Source organism: Sander lucioperca, chromosome 14, assembly GCF_008315115.2.
Source record: "Sander lucioperca isolate FBNREF2018 chromosome 14, SLUC_FBN_1.2, whole genome shotgun sequence".
Lineage (NCBI taxonomy): Eukaryota > Metazoa > Chordata > Actinopteri > Perciformes > Percidae > Sander > Sander lucioperca.
In genome coordinates this window covers 24973769-24996056 of record NC_050186.1, presented here as the reverse complement: position 1 = coordinate 24996056, position 22288 = coordinate 24973769, and the positions used below count along the sequence as shown (strand labels likewise).

The window sequence follows — 22288 nt, the reverse complement described above, 5'->3', positions numbered from 1 at the left end:
TGGTATGCTTTCCTTTCTCTTTGTTTTCAATGTTGTTAGTCTATGTACTGTCACTTGTCTTCCATCATAAGGACCACAATGGAAACAAGCCTTTGGGCTTTTTTGTGTTTTTTCTATCCTTTTGAACACGTTGTGTTGATTGTTGTTGTTGTTCAATAAATTTTCCATCCAGGCTAAGAAGTTCCTGAACCAATCCATAAATTCATGATTTTCTCATCAGACTCTGCGTAACATTTTACACATTTCTCACAGCAGACATTTTGACTCGTCATAACAGCAAAGGCACAGGTGTAATTAATAATGTTAATGATGCTCTCTGGATGACATACATGACTCACTGTGATAGGAGCCATCGTTAACGTCATTAGTAACACCTGTGCTTTTTTCTGCTATGACAAGTTAAAATGTCCGCTGTACAAGAAGCCTGTTGCTTATGGCCTTATAGTGGCAAGGAAACTACTACTACGTACACTGGACAATATCAGAACCAAATGTGCAGTAAATATTAGTATGTGTTCTTGTGCGTTAATTGTGTTCTGTTGACCTGGCTTCCATTTATGGAAAAAATAAGCAACTTTGAACCCTATCAGAGCTTCAATAAAAACATAAATGGTGACATCCAGCCCAGCCTATCATAATGTTATGAAGCTCAGTGTTTGTGGGAGGGATTTAAAGAGGAGGGGACAGAGGCTCTGACTGACAATCTGTTGTTTGCTGTGGTGAAGTAAGGATTTTGACAATCTTTCTCTTTTTGTCTTTCTTCTCTCTCTTTCTCTAGAGGGCCCTCGTCCATCAAACATTCGTCCAGCAGCTCTTGGTGCTATCTCAGGCGAGGGCCTGTCCGCTCCTCCCTGCAGCTCTGCTGGCCTGTTCCAGCCGTTACAGTGTGGGGAGGCCATGATAAGGTTATCACACGGCCTCCACCGCCACGCTTACTCTGAACAAGCCTGTTGCTCTCAGATTTCACCCCCCCCCCCTGCTCCCACTCAGACATATCCCCTCTGCTGTCATCCCTTCTCTTAACTTCTGCGCCTCCAACCTCTGGACCTGCAGCCATCTTTTTGTTAGTTTCTGTATGTGTGGCCATATTTGAATATGTGATGTAGACATTAGGCCACACCTACAAGGCCTGGTCGTTTTCTGTAGGCAAAACGAAGGATTATCATCAGTGATTGCTTTCACTGCACTCTTGTAATTTATTCAAGTGGCTTCGTTGTGAAGATCTGCCCATGACTGTCAGGCTACTGCACAAGCTGTTTAATTTAGATACAACTCTCAGAATGCTAATGGATTCTTGTGACCCACACCAGCGGTTGAATATGTTTGTGCACTATGACCAAGACAATCAGAGTGATTTTGTTTCCCTGTTTTATCTGAATAGTTTTTTAGAGGCCTGAAAATGAAAAAAAGGATCCAGTAATTTCTAAGTTTACAAGACTAAGAGTCTACAGCCCTGGGCTCTGGGCTGTACTTTAGCACAGTGTTGCTTTGAGTTAAAGTAGGTGCTAGAGAAAAGATCAGGGGATCACAGAAGTCAGTAGGGTTCATCCTCTGCGGACCGTGAATGTCAGTACAACATTTCTTGACGAGCCATCCAATAGTTGTTGGAGTATTTGTATAAGTGGTGGACCGACCAACACACTGATATTGACATTCCTAGATGGCAATAAAAAAGCAAAGACCAGAGGAGTGTTCGAGGCAATTTTGAGCATCATAAATGTTATTTTTCAGCTTTCCTATCCTGTTTATCATTTTATGAACCTTTAGATAGGTTGGGTGCCACAGTATGCTATATGCTTGCTGTGATGCTTCCTTTTAAATTTTATTGTTATTGGCAAGGCACACAGGCGTGTCGATAAATTAATCTTTTGCAACAAGTGCAAATGCATTTAGTTTGGAATGAATGTAAATAGGGCCTTTAATGGCTGCCCGAGCTTGATAGAGAGTTGACTAAGAGTCCAAAGGTCATTGAACATCACAACTTAGAAATTAAACTAAACTTAAAATGATTTCTGGGACTCTCCCGTGTAACCACATCAAGGGATGCTCATAAGCGAGTGTTGGGGCTTTTCTCATATTGATAACAGGCCGGAAGTTACTCAAAGGCACCATTTTGAGTTGCCTACGTGTGTAATGGATGATTAAATCCCAAGAAAAGCAACCACAGGAAATTATGGCCTTTTGAGCGTGTGTCATCATCGGCGCACTTATCTATGGGAGGGCAGGGTGTGCTGGACCACAACACACTGTCACTGGCAATCAAATAGTATCTCAGCCCAACACTGTGACAGCAGCGGATGTGATCATACAGCATCTTCCTGTGTCCAGTCAGACAGAGGAAATCTGCTGACAGTTTATTTTTCTATTTGGAGCATATTCTCTGTTTTCAAAGCACAGTGATGCCCTACCAGTTTGGAGAAGACGACTGGAGTCCCGACACGGAAGCGATAAGCAATGTACTGCTGCGTACGGGGGCAGCAGCAAAACATATTTTGGCCACCTTAAAAAAAATCAATATCAGTTTAAGTGTACGCTATATTTAGAATATTTTTACCACTTGACCTTGCCATCAGACAGCCCTTTCTGACGGGGAACCGAAGCTGTTATATTCATCTATGCTCTGCTTAGTTCTTCTTCACCAAAGTCACACAAAAACATAAACAAACTAACCGATGGAGGCAGCGGTAGACCAGCAACTCCTGTGTTCTGCTAAGTAAAATGATTCCGTCAAAGGAGTCTGGTAGACTTTAAGAGAGCATTGATTGATATAACAGCTTCCTTTTTCGTCAAACTGATGGCAAAATAAAGCTGTGAAAATATTGCAAGTATAGCATACACTTAAACCGATATAGATTTTTTTTTAGGTGGCTAAGATACGTTTCGATGTGTGGCCCTATCAACAGCAAAACATTGCTTAGCTTCCATCTTGGTAGTGCCTGCTTCTCCAAACTGGGGCCGTGCTGTCCGCCATCTACTGTAGGTAATAACACCGACTATGGAACAGTACCTCATACAACCCCCCCCTCCTCAAAAGATCCAAACTATGCCTTTGACAGATGCTTACACTAATCATTCATTATTTCACTGGATGATCTTTTTGCAATCCCTTTCAAATGCCCCGATTATATTGTTTTTTTATTATATCTCATATTTATATTCTTTATAAAATTACACTACAATCATGTGTAAATATTCAGTGAAAGCATTAAAAACAGCACCTCTAGTTAGTCTGGATCTGTTTTTATGAAATAAAAATAAAGTAACAACTCTCTTACAGATTTGTAGGCCTACTTATTTTGCAGCTTCATCTTTCCTGGCCTCTTCCATGTGCTTCTGTAACACCTGAATAAATACTCTCTATTTTTATTTTAAAACAAAAGCCACATTTTCAGATTCTCTTTCTTTGCATAATGTTGAACCCAAAAGAACCAGTTGGTCTTGTCATTTTACGTTTGCCATGATTTTATGGAAAGCATATAACATGTTGCTCCGTCAAATGCAATCTTAGAAGGAGAGGGGGGAAAAGAAAGAAAAAGAGGAAGTCGTAATAAGCACTGAAGGACATGAAAGACAAATCTAAATCCTAAACGGTTGAAACAGCTGACATGGAAGCAGATGGAATGTGGAAACAGGAGGAACAGAGAACAAATCTGGGTCCTACAACTGTAAAAGTGATTTTCTTTTTTTTCTGGGGTAACAGAGCAGTTGGAGATACAAGTTCTGACAAAAGGTTTATTTAGTTGCACATATCTTACAACTGTATATAGTGACTCAGACACCCAGGGACATTTCTGCATGGCCCCTCTTGGGAATCTCCCTCTCCCACTCTGTCTCCCATGAATGTGTCATCGATGCCTCAGGCCATCCTTCTATCCTGGAGCGTTTCCACAGTACTGGCCAGGATTCATTTGCATGGAGCCAATTTGCAAGACAAATTTCAGCTGTGTGCTCTATCTGTTTGTCCTGTGTGTGTGTGTGTGTGTGTGTGTGTGTGTGTGTGTGTGTGTGTGTGTGTGTGTCTGAGAGACAGCTCTGCATTGGTATTGGGATGTGTTGGTTTTCAACGCCGATGTGTCTTGATTTTTTTTAATTTGTTGGTTGGTCTTTGCTCGATGGAACAGATTTGGTATGTCACTGTGGTTGTTAGTGCTTGTTAGACTGTTTCTTCCATCAGATTGTGCTGTTACTCCACTGCAACTTGCAGACACGTATATGGACTTTTGAAATAAATTGAATGCACCTTTTCACGCGGCTTCTGAACTTTCAGAAACGTCTCACACGCGAAGCGAAGCGATAGAGCTCAACAGTTAGAAAGACCATCAAGTCAATTTGTAACTTTCAGGATACCACAACGCCTCAGGCAACAGAAGTATGCAAATAGCTGAGGGTTTGATCAGGAGCCAGATAACCACATAAACGGCTCCAGCACAGTCCTCGTCTGTTGTTTTTTCTGGCATCTGTGTTAAAAAAAATCAAAAGGTCTCCACTGCGTTAAGCTTTTCACACCCATTTTCACACCCATACACCTGTACACAGGTGAAGGAATGTTACAGGTGCATGCAGACCTGAACGCTTTTTTTTTTTTTCATTTCTCCCGGTTTTCACCTGGCTAGCCCCGCAGCACCGCCCCTCCCCTTTCAGGACACATGTCCTGTTTGTTTGGCACGTCCCACCCACGATTTCTCTCTTTTTTGTTGGTTACCTATACAGGATTTTGATTTGCTTTGTCTCCTCTTACCAGGATGCAGCAATGGCTGCAGCCAGGTCTAACTGTAGTGGATCACAACGGACCCTGTTGCCCTGGTAATATCAACACGTTTTGCATAGAAGACCTCAGATTTGTTTGTCAGACCGTAAGCCCTCACGTCTCCTCTCTTCCCTGTGCAGACACTGATTTCTGCAGCCGTGACTGACTCCCCATGGCACAACATTAGGTGAACACACTTTTGAACTTTGGCAAAATTATGATCCAAAATGTAATCGATTTCAGATGTATTTATGAGGACAATGCACAACAATCAACATTTCTGTAAATGTGCCAGTGTTAGCCAGCCGGCTAATTCTCAACTGTAGTCCTAGTTACCCAGCATGCATGTCTTTATGGTGGGAGGAAACTGGAGCACCCAGGTAAACCCACGCTAACATGGGGAGAACATGCAAACTCCACACAGAAAGGCCCTGTATACATATTGAGACTCGAGAGCGAGATGCGGAGACCTGGAAACGCTGGCCAATGGCTTTTTCAGGAGGGGTATTAAAGAGACAGGGTCTGAAACAGAGCGTTTTAGACAGAGGGCCCTATTTTAACGATCTGAAACGCAAGTATCAAACGCCAAATTTTGTGGGCGGATCTCGGGTGCTGTTGCTATTATACCGGCAGGATAAATGACTCTTGCGCCAGACGCAAATCTAAAATGGGTTGGTCTGAAGTAGCTCCATTACTCATAGGTGTGGTTTGGGCCTAACGTGCAATAAACCAATCAGAGCGTTATCTCACATTCCCTTTAAAAGCAGGCGCGCTTGTTCCATGGCCGATTGCTATTATAATGATGGATTTGCTGACGTTTGCTATTGATTTTTCTTTTTGTCAAAATGTAAATAAAGAAATGTCACAAAAACATACTTTCCGTTGTTTTTGGGCTCACTCTCACTGAATCACGAGGTTATGAATGCATGGTGATATTTTTGCAATGTAGTCTAACATTAGACCGAGATTACCTCACTATAAATGCAGCTCTTCTGTCTCTCCTCTCCCGTGCTGCTGCTGGGGCATTTGGGTTAAGTGGCATCGGCACATGCAGTTCAACATCACATCTCCTTAAGTCCTCTAATATTTCCTCATTTATGTCATCAACACATCCATGATTCATGGAAATGTTGTGTAAAACAAGGTCATATTTTTCCTTGTATTTAGGCTATGTATGGTTTGTAAAAATGGGAACTGCTGGGTCCGTGAGATGACAGAAGCAAAGTGTATGCGCGGTGTGCACACTCTACATTACGGCCAAGCATGCGCCCTTTAATACAGCATCTGAATAACGCGCCACTGACTTTAGACTAGGTTTTTCCTGGTCTGTGGCGGAACTGTTTTCTGAAACTGCAAAATAGCACTAGGAACGTTTGCGCCGGAACACGCCTCCTCTCTTTTTGCTGAACCGCCCCCGGGAGCGCAAGTTCATTCCCTAATTTACCGACGTGAGTCTGTGGAGGGAAAAGTCCGCTGTGCGTCGGGTGCAAAATAGGAATGATACATGCGTCGGTGTACAAAGTCAATTGCGCTGGGTGCAAGATAGAGCCCAGAGTGTGATACAGGTGTAATCAGACACACGGTCTGAGGAAAATAAAGTGTTGCAGTTCTAGTTCTAGTAGAACCTCAAAATACAAGTATGAATCTGAAAATGAGCATGATATAGGACCTTTAAAATAATAAAAAAAAATAAAAAATAAAAACATTTGTACAAACACTTCATCTTGTTCGTGTCAGATTTAAAAGGGCCAGGTGATGATCTGATTTGCCTCGAGCAGCTTAGTCCTAACAGGTTTGGTGTTTGAGGAAGGTGGTGAGTCTTCATTAGAACCGCCTCTTGTTTGTTAAAGTTAATCCAACAGGCTGGCTGGGTGTGGTAACGGTTGACTAAGTAATCAATCCCTTTTCCACAGCCTCCTATTAATCCCTGTATCCCATTAGACTCAACACACTGTAAAGGCCAAGCACTCACACTGCATTGTATGTATGGGAGGGTGTGTGGCCAAAAGTTCATTATGGTCTATCTTGACAGTTTGTGCAATTGTGATTTTTTTTTTTTTTTTTTGGAAGTAATAAGTAATAACAAGGATCAAACAGAATGAAACATCTCACTTACAGTAATGGCTGCTAACTTTTTCTTCGTCTGCTTTCTAGTCGACTCCCAGGAACCAATATCTCTCTGGCCTCGGATTTGCATGGTGTTCCAGGTGTGTTATTTGAATGCAGCATTACTCCATTACTCACTATCTCTGGGACCGTAAGAGATTTTAACCTGAGGCCACAGTCACATAGTTATTCTACATCCTGCTCCGACTGGAAAGTGACTGAGAAAAGCACACAGAAAGAAGCAAACAGGCAGTAAAAGCGTGTTTACGGTGCTCATCTTAGACAAACGCTGTGCATGTATTTTGCCTTTGAGGTGCAACGGATTTTGTAATATTACACTTAGCATGTCTTTACTTTAAAAGAACGACCAAAGATGTTCCTACTTTTCACCCTTTATTTCAATTAAAAGCATTTATCAACTCACACACAGACTCCAGCCAACATCATATACAACACATCAAGCACACTTTAAATAAATTATATGAAACCAAAAATAACGTTCTTGTTGCTTTTGCTATCAAAAGCCAAAAGCATAAGTACATTGATTCTGAATGACAACAGCACATCTCCCATTCATCCACATGTAAACACATCTTTGAAAGGTCACTTCCAATATATTAACTAATACAACTTGAATTCATTTCTTCATTATACTGATGACACTTTGCTATAGTTAAATAGCCTTCAATCAGAATGCCATTATCAGCTTATTGTTTGAATGGAAATGTATTATACACATTAACACACAGGCTCTGGTCTGGCTTCCTCTTCACTTCATGCCGTGCTGGCTCTCGTGGTGCCTGCGGAGATCCACTTTACGCTGGAAGCCCTTGGAGCAAATGTCGCATCCAAACGGTTTGAAGCCCGTGTGTTTCCTGCTGTGGGTGATCAGGTTGGAGCTTTGGCTGAATGCTTTACCACACACTTGGCACTTGTGGGGCTTTTCACCTACAAAATAAAACCAGAGATGTGATGTAACTTAGCAAATTTACTCAAGTACTGTACTTATGTACAAATTTGAGGTACTTTACTTGAGGCTTCTCTTTTTATGTCACTTTCTACTTCCACTTTGCTACATTTCAGAAAAAAATAGGGCACTTTTTACTCCACTACATTCATCTGACAGCTTTAGTTTACTAGTCACTTTACAAATTAGGATTTTTGCACACAAAACACATTTAGTTTATAAAAAATGTAAATTAAACTACCCAACAATAGCAGATTAAACACTTAGTTGATGACAGAACAGTTTGGATCATTTCCAATCTCTAAAATGTGAGGGATTGTTCTGCATCGAGTACTTTTACTTTTAGTAAGTACGGTATTTGTACTTTTACTTAAGTAAAGGATCTGAATATTTCTTCCACCGCTAAATAAAACACAGAGAAATAAAGCAGTGAGAAAATCATTTAGAAATGATTTGTGTAAACAAGTTGCAGTTTCTTTCCAATTGCTTCGGGAAAATCAGGTTTGTCATCCGTATTGTAAATGATGCCTGTCTGTTTTTTCCCCCAAAAGATAAGGTTTGCATTAATACGTATGGGTGAAGAATCAAGCCATTGTTCAGATTTGTCAAACATTTATTTGCAACAAATGGCGACAGCATAGTGTCCCTTTTACAGAGCTCTGCATGAAGCAGGAAAACCAGATATGCAAATCCACACGGCATTTGTATAATTTCCTTTTCTGATTTATCAGTAGTTATATTACTCCTGCTAACAATTCCCACATGCTGCACCTGGAAAGCAGATTACAGCAAGAGGAGGACAGTTTCATATTTGGTCGCCTGCTGTAAAACAATCTACATACTGTGACTTACCGGTGTGAATGTACGTGTGTTTCTTCATGTCAGACTTCTGGTGGAACCTCTTGCCGCAGTACTGGCAGGGGTAAGGCCTCGTGTCCGAGTGGATGAGCAGGTGCGTGGAGAGAGTAGAGGAGCGCTTGAATGATTTGCCACACATCTTGCACTCAAAGCTTTTTTCCTGGTCAAAGGCAAAAGTAGAACAAAAAAAGTGTTACACAATCATCCACAAATGAGCAAATGAGAAAAGTTGAGCTTCAAGCTTCATTTTTGGCCTTGAAAACAACAGTTGACAAAATCATTTCCATTTTCCTTATCAGAACAGAGCGGGTTACAATAACCAATTTTAAGGCGGCAGGGTAATTTGTTTATTTTTAAAGGGACAGGCCATCCATTTTACTCCTCGTGAGGAGCACTGCTCAGAAAACAGACGTATAATGTGCTATAATGGGCACTTTCTTTTCAAAATCTTTATTGAAAAAACATTGAAATATACAACATTTCACCGTAAGGGGTCTATAGATATAGAAAGTAACCCTGATGATGTCATAGTGATGTCACCAGGGTCATATCAGTTTATCACATTTTTAACGTAGAGCCTATGTCACAAACTAAAGGCGTCGGAATTGAAAGATGTGGACATTTACCAGACAAGAAGAGTCCAGATAAAAACACTAGCATTATGGGACATGTAGGAACGTATTTACTGATCTATTCTGGAGTAGCCCATTAAATGGAAGTTCATTTATTTTTATTTTTATTTAACCTTTATTTAACCAGGTAGGCCGTTGAGAACAGGTTCTCATTTGCAACGGCGACCTGGCCAAGACAAGCGTAGGCGTGTAAGACAACAAATAGTTTCACATTCAATACAGTACAAGAACACAGAATACAATATACTACATAAAGTGCAGAATAAGTGGGCAATTACAAATGCCGGCACGTAGTGAGGTGCAAGTAAGTCGATGGATGTGCAATATACATGAACAGAGAGTCTATATCACTGCTGAGATGGTGTAAAGAGTCAGTAAACAGTTAGTCTAGTGGTCTAGTTAGTGAGGTAGATCAGTTATAACACAATGTATATGAATACATATGATAGACAGTCTGTCTGACAATATGACAGTCTAGATCAGTGGTTCTCAACCGTTTTGGGACCAGCGCCCCTCTATCCATTATCCAGGTCCCTTACCGCCCCCCCCCAATCAAATAAGATGTAGGCTAATTGCCCTGAATATTAATGATTAGGTCCTATTATTGTTATGATAATTATTATTGTTGTTTTTAGTCCTATTATTTTTGTTACTATTGTTATCAAAAATCATCAAAAAATCATATCATTGAATGAAAATTGTTCGACAGCTATGTTCATAGACTTTTTAGAGATAAATGATGTTAACGTTTAATATACACTATAAAGTTCACGACAAGACCGATTCATAATGCTGCAGTATGGAGTTTATATAAGATGATACTCTGACGTCCCGTTCCCATGAAGGCAGCACGGAGCTGCACCACACAAAGCCTAAAGAAACACTAAAGAGAAGAAGAGTTACGGTCCACCGTCCAAAACTGGCAGGTTTTAATGGTGCAGATCACTGTTTTTTGCAAGTACTTTGAAGTGTAAACTCGTATTGTTGTGAACCTTTGGTGTAAACTCGCCTTAAAACAAACGCCCCCCCAAAGGCACCTCAATGCCCCCCTTTCCACAGTATTGCTTCCAGCGCCCCCCGTCATCCTCTGAACGCCCCCTGGGGGGCTGTACCACCCCCGTTGAGAAACACTGGTCTAGATAAATGCTGAGGTGTAGTGAAAAGTCAATCTAGAGTTAGTGTAAGTTGCGGTCTATTAAGTGATGTAGATCAGTAGTAACACAGTAAGCAGTAATCAATCTATATAAATGCTGAATGTAGAGAAGAGACAATATACAATTAGTGCAAATGGTAGTCTAGGTACTGATGTATATCAGTAATCATACAATATGCAAGTAACAATATAGAAGTAGCTTATAATGCTTTATAATGTGCAGCGTCTTGGAGTCAGTGATATACCTGAGAGTGGACGTTCATGTGTTGCTCCAGACTGACTGCGTGGCCGAAGGTTTTCCTGCAGACGCTGCAGCCAAAAGGTCTGGTTCCACTGTGCGACCTCCTGACGTGAACCTCCAGTCCGTGGGGCGTTGAGAACACCTAAAACAGTGTCGGCCCATTAATGGAGGTGTTTCCAGCTGATACAGTGCAATTTACATTTCCATTTTGCCATTTTGCCTTGATGACGTAGCTTGATGAGAAACTTCACAACAGAAATTAAATCGAATCTCCCGATACTTTAACCTTTTATGTTTGTACAGTATACACATGTGAGGCTAACATGTGATGCGTACCTTCTCACAGGTGATACAGTGGTAGGTGCTGGAGGTGGGGGAGTAGTGCGTGCTGCAGTCCAGAGGCTGCAGAGGCTGCAGAGGCTGCAGAGGCTGCAGGCTGCGGCTGATGTGACTGCCGTACAGATTGCTGGCGTGCTGCAGCACTGTGGGGCTGAAACTCATCTGACGGAGCTTGTAGGAGGAAGGCACCGGCTCCCAGGCGTAGGGCGGCTTGTAGTAGGGAGGGAATCCGGCCATGTGAGGCTCTGAGGGTACACACGTACACACACAAAAGAATCACCTATCTGATTGAAAGTTATACCGGAGAGCAGCGATATTCAACAGGGGGTCCGTGACCCCTAACGGGGCCTTAAGAGTAAAGGCTGTTTTATGCTTCTGCTTAGCTACGCCGTCGCTCCTATGGCGTCGTGACCCTTTTGGAGTTCTGCGTCGGGGTTGAACGCATTTCTTTGCATCCTTGCGGTCTGCGTAGCCTCGACGCAAAGTTAAAATACATTGGAAGTGCGCGTCGAGCGACAGCAGAGGGCTCGGCGACGCGGAGGGGTCTGCGGGGGTACGCCGTTGATTCAACGCAGAAGCATAAAACAGCCTTAAGTGGCTGCCAAAGTAAAGCACTTTGAATTGCACTGTTGCTGAGATATGCTACATAAATAAAATTGCCTTGCCAAATTATGTTAAAAATGTTACTTTTCAAGTTTATTTTTTCAAAAATTAAAATCTGTCTGAAAATATACAATAACATGAATCCATCATATGAATAAAAGCAAAGATAAATTGGCCTATTTGTGAAAATAAAACATTTCATTTACACATTGAAGATAAGTTTACTATAGGTAAGGTAGCAGCTATGGTAGCCATACAGTTAAACTTACGGATTCACTGTGCCTTCCACATGCATGTTAAACATTAAAACATGATGTTTAAATAATATGTCAATAGCCATTTATTTCCATCCAGCCGGCTTAGTTTAACATGCAACATAATGCTATACAATATATGTACAATAGTAGAGGGTCCCTACTCCGTCTCTTATTCAGCTAAGGGGTCCTTGGCCTAAAAACCATGGGAAGACCCTTGCTGTAGAGGAAGCAACAAAAAAAAGATGGAGATAAATGCACTGGCAGCTTACCATTTAGGTAGTATGGCTGTGTGGGAGCCATGGGGGGTCTGGTTGGCTCTGGGTGAGCAGGTAAGGGACATTCAAGCTCTGCCTCGTCCTTTTCAAAGGAGCAGTGGTCCGCAGGGGAAGACTGCCCCTCCGACCGAGGCCTGTCTTCAGAGTCTGTGCTCTGGACCTCTAGTGGGTCTTCTGCAAATCCACAACAAATTAAAAAGGTGTGATTGATTCAAGCAAAAAGACATGTCTCTGTGCGATTAAATAGCAAGCAAATATTCTATAACAACACTGTTACTAGTGGAGGACATTTTGTTTGAATAAGAAACATCTATTCAGTCCTTAGCCTTGACATGTTGAACTGGAGAGTCATGTATGAGTTCATTAATAACATATAGGTATGATTAATGCATATCCTTCTTAAAATCTGCCCTAAAAATTGTTTCAAACGCAGCAGCTGCTAATAATGACATAAGGCTGTAAAAGTAGCCAGTGCTAATTTAATTGTTCCAACCATAGCTTCACACACACACACACACACACACACACACACACACACACACACACACACACACACACACACACACACACACACACACACACATAGTGAATTTCACTATCTTTGTGGGGACCCGTCATTGACATAATGAATTCCCTAGCCCCTTACCCTAACCTTAACCATCACAACTAAATGCCTAACCTTAACCCTTACCCTCACCCTAACCATAACCTAATTCTAACCCTAATCCTAAAACCAAGTCTTAACCCTCAAACAGCCCTTTAAACATTTGGGGTCCAGCATTTTGGCCCCACAAAGCTGTCCGGACCCCACAAGTATACTGAACTCCCGGTTTTTGGACCCCATGAATATAGTTAAACAAGAACACACACACACACACACTTTTGTTTCACTATCTTTGTGGGGACCCGTCATTGACATAATGCATTCCCTAATCCCTTACCCTAACCTTAACCATCACAACTAAATGCCTAACCTTAACCCTTACCCTCACCCTAACCATAACCTAATTCTAACCCTAATCCTAAAACCAAGTCTTAACCCTCAAACAGCCCTTTAAACATTTGGTGTCCAGCATTTTGGGCCCCACAAAGCTGTGCAGACCCCACAAGTATACTGTATTCCCCGGTTTTTGGACCCCACGAATAGCCTAGTAATAATAGTAAAACAAGCACACACACACACACACACACACACACACACACACACACACACACAGATAATGTCATCTTTTATGCGAGTCTTACCTGTACTTGTGGGGGCCTTCGGCTCGTCTTCATATGATCGGTGAACATTATAAGACGTGCACCTTTTGTTTTTCACCAGAAATGACCGGGGCATATTGATCCTACACCCCAAAAAAATAAAAGAATAAAGTGAGTGACACAATTAGGCTTAAAACGTATTTTGAAATAAAGCTTTAGGCTATATCTTGATCGTTTTAGTCTTTAATTGCAGCAGCGGGTTACTTTGTTACAGGCTAATTTAATGCATTAGGTAATAATCGTATCCATATATTAATTAAACTCACGCGCTATAGGCTACAAATAGCCTAGTAGGTTAATAATATAAATGATTCTTTCTTTCTAATTGGTCAACAGACCTATACAGACATAACGTGTAATTAGCACATTTGAGAAACGTTACGGTCTAAAGTATTCTATTATTTGTGAAGTCGTCCAAAGTGTCCCTCTAGCTGGGTTTAAAAGTGAATTCACCTTCAGAAGATAGCCTGTAGTTACTCACCGTTAACTCAACAGGTCCCCGTCGAAATGAAACGTGCAGTAGGCCCAATAACAGGCTACTAATACTACTACTACTACTACTACTACTAATAATAATAATAATAATAATAATAATGTCCTGGTGTGAAGCGGCTCTGCGGAGGAAAATCCTTTCCTTAAAAGTCCCAAAAGCAAAGCAGTTTAAAACCATCACACTTGTTGCTCTCTCTTTTTCTCCCCTCCCTGATTTTCAATCAGATAATTGCGCAGGAGAATCTGACTGTGGTTTCAACCAATGAAATGGCCAACCTGCAGGTGGAAATTTGCGTAAAAAAACACAGGGCCCTTTGGCTGTCCCTGGAACAGTTACACAGAACACCCAGTGCTCCAGGGTGGGGGGGTAGGCCTACATGGTCATAAAGTTAAAGTTAATAAATATTCTCTTCAAGCAGAGCGTTTCATTGCTTTAAAAGAAGGACATATAATAAGAAGAATATTGTTTGCATTCAATTGCATATTGCGCCGATCTTAAAAAGAAATAATAATAAAAAAAAAAAAAACACATATCAATTTAACATCAACTTATTTTATTTTTATTTAATTTAAAAAAAATACAAGGACGAATTTCCAACTAAAAGAAATCTGACCATTTCCACCTTCCAATGTTTGATTTTCAGGATTTAGTCGGATTATGCTGTGTGCATGACTGTGTTCTGCACGAGGTTTTAATGAGCTAAAGATCATCTGAGTCTGTAGCACCTCCAAAGATACACACACCAAACCAGTCCGGGAGATTGACACTGTTGACTCTTTATTTATTTATTTATTAAAGCATATCGATATTCAGACAGGCAGATTTATTTAGTCACGCACGCACAGAATGACAACATAGGTTGAAATGAAAAAAATATACACGTGTAAAAAAAAAGAAAAAAAAAAGAAAAGACTATTATTTGGGGGAACGGTTTTCAGAAAATACTGACAATTTACTTAACTTCAAATTATGTTGAAGAGCATCGAGTCGAAGAGTCGAGAACCATTCGGAGGAGGATGATTTATGAGGGAAGAAGTGCAAGTGCGACATCTTGTGGACAGCGTGTGCATCTTTAATCTTGACACAAATAAATGCTGGGGTCTTGAGATTTTTCATTTCATTCATTTACCCTTAAAACAATCTCGGAATCTGTGGCCGGGTTGCCTCAGTGGGTAGAGCAGGCGCACATAAACATGGAGGTGTATTCCTCGACGCAGAGGTCCAGGGTTCGAATCCGACCTGGCGACCACCTAAAGGCGGAAAAGCCCAAAAAAATATTCTTTAAAAAAACAATCTCTGAATCAGTTCTGTGACTAGGCTTTATTTCTCCACAATATTAAACTGAGCAGCCTTTTAAATCATGTTATGCAATGTGTGTATGTATCTTACATAGCCTATGTTGTGCATGTTATCTGGATTGAAAATCATTTAAAAAAAGAAGTTTGTCAGAGGGGCGAGTTCATAATAAAGCTTCACGCACACGCACACGCACACACACACACACACACACACACACACACACACACAGATAATGTCATCTTTTATGCGAGTCTTACCTGTACTTTTGGGGGCCTTCGGCTCAGGTTTGTGGCACTATCTTTGTGGGGAACCGTCATTGACATAATGCATTCCCTAGCCCCTTACCCTAACCTTAACCATCACAACCAAATGCCTAACCTTAACCCTTACCCCAAACCTAACCATAACCTAATTCTAACCCTAAAACCAAGTCTTAACCCTCAAACAGCCCTTTAAACTTGTGGGGTCCAGCATTTTGGCCCCACAAAGCTGTCGGGACCCCACAAGTATACTGGACTCCCGGTTTTTGGACTCCACGAATATAGTTAAACAAGCCCACACACACACACGCGCGCGCGCGCGCGCACACACACACACACACGCACACACACACACACACACACACACACACACACACACACACACACACACACATAGCACAGCAGCATGTTTAAGTCTGATTGAGGCTTGTTTATTAATTTGCTCTGTTTGTGATTATATGTGTTCTTGTTGTATCTATTTTGCAGTGGTAAGTGTTACTGTAAAAGAGCATGGATGTGAAGCCAACTTGAATTAATGTTAAGAATAACTAATTTGATTTTTATGGAATCACGTTTTGAGAGGAACCCATCAAGATGTTGGGTCTGGGAACTCACCATTGGCAGGGCTCAATCCGAGGGGCGGGTTGTCTTTCAAATTCCTCATAGCCAACCAGAGCAACGCTAGTTGATAGATTAACCCTTTGCGTATCCGGTCGGCAAAACTCCGAACACATCTTCCTTTTTTAAGAATGACTTCAGTGCTAAACTCCAAGTCTTCCAGAGTCGCGGCTAAAGCCGATTCGAAAGACCACTGTTCGCCAGCAGCAGCAGCCATCTTTGTTTTCAGTCGCAACTCTGCCGTCCTTATGTTAAGCCCGCCCACCGACTCTATACACGATGTGATTGGCCTGACTAGAGTTTGGTTTTTCCAGCTCGCAAGCCAACGGAGAGTTGCTAGACTGACCCTGGCTGCAAATTACATTTGCTGCCGCTAGGGTGCGTCTAGATTTCTAGGCTAGTGTGATGGGATGCACTACCAACATAGCAAATAACCCATATTGTGGTGCTGATTGTTTTCCCCTGCAGTGGGCATGGTTTTCAGAGTATGACTCAATGCGCTCTGTCTCCATGACCAAAAGTCATAGGCTACATTCTATCCAGGGCTTGACATTAGCACCCGGCAAATGCGGGTACATTTCGGCAGTGGCGGGTAACACAGTCACTCTCACTAGCCACTTTGGCGCGTGGCATGCCTTTTTATTGTAACACTGGTGGCTGTTTTTAGTGTGCCACTGCCCGATAGGAACACAGCTGTGACCCAGTGTGCAGTGGCAGCCCACGGCCGGAGTACGGTGGCCTGTATAGCACATCAAACCAGCAAGCCGCTGCGACCCACTAAAAACCTACTAGCCACAGTGGCTAATGAGCAAAAAAGCGAATATCAAGACCTGATTCTATTACTGTGTTACTTTGCATGGAATTTATAGTGACAATAAATGATTCCCTTTTTTGCTGGAGACCCCCTGGAAACCCCGCCTAGACCCCTAGGGGGTCCCGGACCCCACTGTAGTAAGTCGTCATTTTGACTTTTTATGTGAAATGATGTCATAATTATTACGTTTTAGTCAAATTACGACATAATAAGTTATCATTTTGACTTTTGACAAATTATTAAATTTAAGTCACAGTTATGAGAAAGGATAAGTTAAACATTTTGAAATATTACCTCATAATCCTGACTTTAAAATATAGAAATAGCATTTTGACTTACTTTTCAATTATTTTGACTTTAAAATTAAATACAAACATACATACATAAATTCAAACATACATACATACATACATACATACACACACATACATACATACATATATAAATTAAAACATACATACATACATACATACATACATACATACACACACACACACACACACACACACACACACACACACACACACACACACACACACACACACACATACATACATACATACATACATACATACATACACACATACATACACAGACATTTGGCTATAATTTTTCATCCATTCTTTTTTCTGCCGTTTATGAGCTTCCATATAGATCTCCTCACTACCCATTGATGATGTTTTAAAAAAATAAATAAAAACACTACCTGGGAGAAAATAAAAATCTAATATGCGCGTGCGCTTTTCACATGTGGGTCACGCGAAACCGCATTACACACATTTCATCCTTCCACCAATGGGGAGATGAGAAAAACAATCTTAGCTTTGCAACACAGCGAATAATTTGCCGGTGCACGCATGAAATGACTACATCTGAGTTATCAGATGTCATTTAACACATTTGGTTTAGTTGTTGTTTGGGTCAATGAGTTGTAAAAGTTGTAACTGCGACGCGCGGGGCGCTAACTTATGGGATTAGTTTGCATGTAGCCCGACAGCGGAGGCTGACTTCGGTGGGATGGGCTGTGAGGTGTTCAAGATGGCGGCGCCCTGTGGAGTGCAGCTACTCTAACAGGTAAACAGGTCCGATTATTAATGTCTCCTGTGTTTTTCTTACTGCGAATCTTAACGCGTATGACTTATTTTACTGCAAACGAGGTGTTTGGCTTGCTTCTCCGCCGATTGAACGCGACTGACAGGCAAGATGAATCCCCCTAGCGAGTGTGGGTCGCTGCTGCCAGCTAACGTTAGCTCTTGGCGTTGGGACTGACTTGTTTTTGGAAAGAGCCGGTGATGGATTGAGCATATGTTGATGCTTTAGACATGTATCCGTGGTTATATCTGCGTTTTCTGTGATGTTTGAGTGGGGTTATCGCTTTGCTAGAGGAAAGATGCTTGCATATTTTTTTCATAATCCGATAAAGTAAACCCAACCCTGCCCATTGTTCTCTGCGAGTTGTTTACGACAGGCAGCAGCCAGCAGCCAGCAGCACTGCTGCTTCTCAGCCGGTCCGGTCCGGGCTCGGTCAGGCTCTGTTCCGCTCACATTGTGCATGTCACGATCACAGATTATCATTATGGCCTGGTGTGTGTGTGTGTGTGTGTGTGTGTGTGTGTGTGTGTGTGTGTGTGTGTGTGTGTGTGTGTGTGTGTGTGTGTGTGTGTGTGTGTGTGTGTGTGTGTGTGTGTGTGTGTGTGTGTGTGTGTGTGTGTGTGTGTGTGTTTTTTTTTAATTTGCTGCCTCTTTATGCATCACTGTCAAAATATCTCTTGCAGCTTTTTGCATCATACTTCTTTATTTGTCTTTTATATTTTGGCTGCAAACGCACTTGCATGCACGGTTTTCCCCTGTTATGTTAATCATTAATATCCTGCTGTCTAGCATGTGTTCATTCATTCTCCATCAGTTTCTCCTTTTCACCATGGAGACAAAACGGTTCACTAGTGTCACCGTTTGATACTAGTGAATCCCTTGGTCACATTATACTGGACTCACTGTCACCATTGCTAATGTCTGTTCGTCATAATTTGCCCAAATTATGATAAAGTTATTGTCTTAGTAGCAGGGGGCTGTACGTGGTCATGAGTTCGATGTCTGAGCAGAAACCAAAAACTCATGTCTCTGAAATGTTGTCAATATTTAGAATTGTTATATTTTATTTATTCAGTTTTATTTTCTGTACATTTCATTTTCTAAACCCAGGTGTTCTTCTCACTGGAAGGATTAGAATTAGGGGGGAAAAAAACTTTGTCTGTTTTGGTGTCCTGAAAGTAGTACAATGCAACTAATAGGCCTACTGAGTATATGGACAGTAACATTACCAATGTTATTAATTATAATTATTATTTTTAAATTTAGATTTCTTTAAAAAAAATGTACCGGTACCATGAACCCACTGTCCTCAAGGTCCCTATGGGCCATAGGGACCAATACAAATTATAGTGCAATACTAGTTTTTTTTGGTACTGTTATCAAGAACAATGCTTTTTTTCAATACCTCTTGTTTGATGAATATGAACATGTTTTTTTTCTACAATAATCTAATTTAACAAAACATTGGAAGCGTCTCAGTGCATCAGCATTTAATGTCCCAACACAGAAGCAGCCTTACAAGAACTTAACCCAAATAAGATGTAGTCTAACATAAGATGGATATCTCCTGATCTAAATGAAGGGTCCTGGGGTCGGTAAAGCAGCTCTAGTCGCCTGTTGGGATGAGTGAGGGTCTGTGTGATTTTTTTTTTTTTTTTTTTTTTTTTTTTTTTCCATTAATGAAGTTAACCACAACCTCCCACAGCCTAAATGTCTTCATACTGCTTGTTTTGTTCTTCAGCACTGATAAATTCGGATGATACCCACCCACTGGTAATAGTTAGTTTTTCTAGTGTTTGTGGGATTCTTTTTTTAAATTCTTCTATTCTATTCTTCTACATTGACAGCCTAATAAGATATCAACTGATTTTATACATATTTTTGGATAAATCCTTTTGCATATTTGCCGGCCCTGTGCTGCAGTTTTTCATCAGTCGTGCAGCTATAAAATATGAATGAATGAATAGTTCTACTCTTGTGTCTGCCTTGCCATTTACATGACCGACACCCCGTGGAATTATTCAGACTAGAGCTGGGCGATATGGAAAAAAAATCTAATGTCACGATATTGTTGACCAAGTACCTCAATATCGATATTGCGGCGATATTGTAGTGTTGACAATTGGTGCTTACAAAAAATATTTACACAATGACATTTTTGATAATCATCATTTATGTGTATATAATAACTAAGTGGGTAAAGGCAAATAATAGAAAAGCTAGAACAGTCTGGTCAGTCAGCCATTAAAACCAGGGACAGATAACACTTGTGTCATATCGCGATATTACGATATCCAAAATCTAAGACGATATCCAGTCTCGTATCATGATATCGTTACAATATCGATATATTGCCCAGCTCTAATTCAGACGCATAAAATAAACGACTCACCAAACATCCCGCTATGCAAACCCAACAGCAACTAACGGCACAATATATTAACCTCATACGTAAAATGTCCCACGTATGAGAGATCTAACAGTTGTTAGCAAATTAAATGAACATATACACAAAGCTAGAAAGAGCATATGTATAACAGTCCTGCATTTTTTTTTTTGTGCATATTAAATTTAGATAATATTTATGTGAAGAAAGTTAACATTCACTGTTGTCTCTGAATCAGTTGAATTATTGATCTGTATCCTCATCGCTGTCAGTTACTCTAAAGTGTAAATGCACGTGCAGGCTCATAACCTTATTATTGCTGAAATGATTAGTCACTTAATTGATAAGTTGACTGACCGAAAAGTAGTAGGGCCGCACAATTATTTGCAATTTTATCGAAATCGCAATATCCAAATTGCAGGGGGGGGGGGCAATATTTGTTAAAGGCAAAATATGTGTCAAACCATTCTAATCCTATCCTACAGACTAAAGAAAAAAATCTTTGTTTGGTACAGATCCTCGCAAAAAATCACACTTTAATCATTTTTAAAAAAAAATATTTTTCAATGAAAATGAGAATAATGATACAAAAAGGATCATTCCCTCCAATATCGTGAATCATATCGCAATCGCAATATCAGTCAAAATAATTGCAATTAGATATTTTCCTAATATCGTGCAGCCCTACCGAAAAGACAACATTTTTGATACTTACTGTTAATTAAAAAAAAAAAAACAACATTCTGGAACATCTGCTTCCAGTTTCTTATATATAAGGATTTACTATGATATCAATATCTTTGGGTTTTGGACTGCTGGTCGGAGCGATCAAGACGTCCCATTCTCTGGGAACTTTTTATGGGCATTTTGCTCTATTTACTGACATTTTTATAGACCAAAAAGTGAATGGATCCGTCCAAATATTAATTGACAGATTAATCTGTAATGAAAATAATTGTTAGTTGCTCTACATTCTGTTTAGTCCAGTTAACCCCTCCTACATTCCCATTTCCTTTTCATCCCCGGCCTGCAGCAAGGAGATGAAAGGAAATGTGCTATTTTGCTAACTGAACAGGGCAGTTGGGTGGATGAGAATCATTCTTTCAAATGGACCGAGCAGGCTGCTTGTGTCTTTTTTTATTAAAGTGCTTTAAAATATTCACCCAGGAGAGAAGGAGGCTGTTGCTAACAGCTTGCACACAGTCAAATGTTAACTTCCAGTGTGTGTACATAGAAGTGCTCGGGCCGCATAAAGGTCCTTTGTGTCCTCCTGAGCGTTCCCAAGCTGCCTGAGATCACACTGAGGGTGGGTCGTGTTTGTTCCACTGACCTGTCCCTGCAAGAAAAAAAACCCCAATCCCAAACCCCATGACTGCGCACTTTATTATTATTTTTTTAATTTTCTTTTTTACATTCAACTTTATTGTCATTGTGCAGAGTACAAGTACAAAGACAACGAAATGCAGTTTGCGTCCAACCAGAAGTGCAAAAAGAGCAGAAAAGTGCAATGTGATATACAAGTATAGACAGGGAATTGGAAACAGGGAAACAATTGCGCTGTGACCTCTTCTGTGAATCAACAAACGAGAGCGCATTTGCACATTTTGATTAGTTATGAATGAGAGTGGCTCGAAGACATTAATATTGTTTATTTGTTTCTTCCCAGAGGGCAGTGTTTTTTTTTTGTTTTTTTTTTTATCTGACATGTGACTTTAGTGGAACTAAGATAAAATACACTGCTTATTGATTCACTTCTTCTTGTCGCACTCCAATTCAGCTCCTGTTGTCTTAGCTTTGGTAGCATGTGACTGTGTTGAAAGATCGCATATTCTGAGCTAATGGAATAGTTTTGTAGGATTCTCATCCTCTAGCATGTTGAGTGTTT

At 40.8% G+C, this 22288-nt stretch overlaps 2 protein-coding genes across 6 annotated transcripts in view; one reads left to right on the top strand and one right to left on the bottom strand.

The window, feature by feature from the left end:
- Positions 1-7233: 7233 nt before the first annotated feature.
- gfi1b (growth factor independent 1B transcription repressor) lies at positions 7234-14267 on the bottom strand. The gene is made up of 7 exons (XM_035991723.1): positions 13923-14267; positions 13424-13524; positions 12173-12352; positions 11041-11288; positions 10709-10846; positions 8673-8838; positions 7234-7801 (listed from the first exon to the last, which is right to left on the bottom strand). The coding sequence occupies exons 2-7, from the start codon at positions 13515-13517 to the stop codon at positions 7623-7625; spliced, it is 1005 nt and encodes a 334-aa protein (XP_035847616.1). The 5' UTR covers positions 13518-13524; positions 13923-14267; the 3' UTR covers positions 7234-7622.
- Positions 14268-16977: 2710 nt separating this feature from the next.
- The window catches only part of tsc1b (TSC complex subunit 1b), a 39849-nt gene continuing 34538 nt past the window's right edge, over positions 16978-22288 (top strand). For 3 of the 5 annotated variants that reach the window (XM_031277506.2, XM_031277505.2, XM_035991551.1), the window contains exon 1: positions 16979-17066. In XM_031277506.2, coding sequence (XP_031133366.1) covers positions 16990-17066 — 77 coding nt within the window. In that variant the 5' untranslated portion in view covers positions 16979-16989. Of the gene's footprint in view, positions 17067-17730; positions 18000-22288 lie in introns of those variants that run through there. The other 2 variants (XM_035991553.1, XM_035991552.1) reach the window with 2 other exon arrangements.

Coding starts and splice junctions, on each gene's coding strand:
- gfi1b (XM_035991723.1), bottom strand. CDS start 13,517: ATGCCCCGGTCATTTCTGGTGAAAAACAAAAGGTGCACGTCTTATAAT. Junction 11,289..12,172: donor ACAGCCATACTACCTAAATG/GTAAGCTGCCAG, acceptor GTGTACCCTCAG/AGCCTCACATGGCCGGATTC. Junction 8,839..10,708: donor ACATGAACGTCCACTCTCAG/GTATATCACTGA, acceptor GCCTTTGACCAG/GAAAAAAGCTTTGAGTGCAA.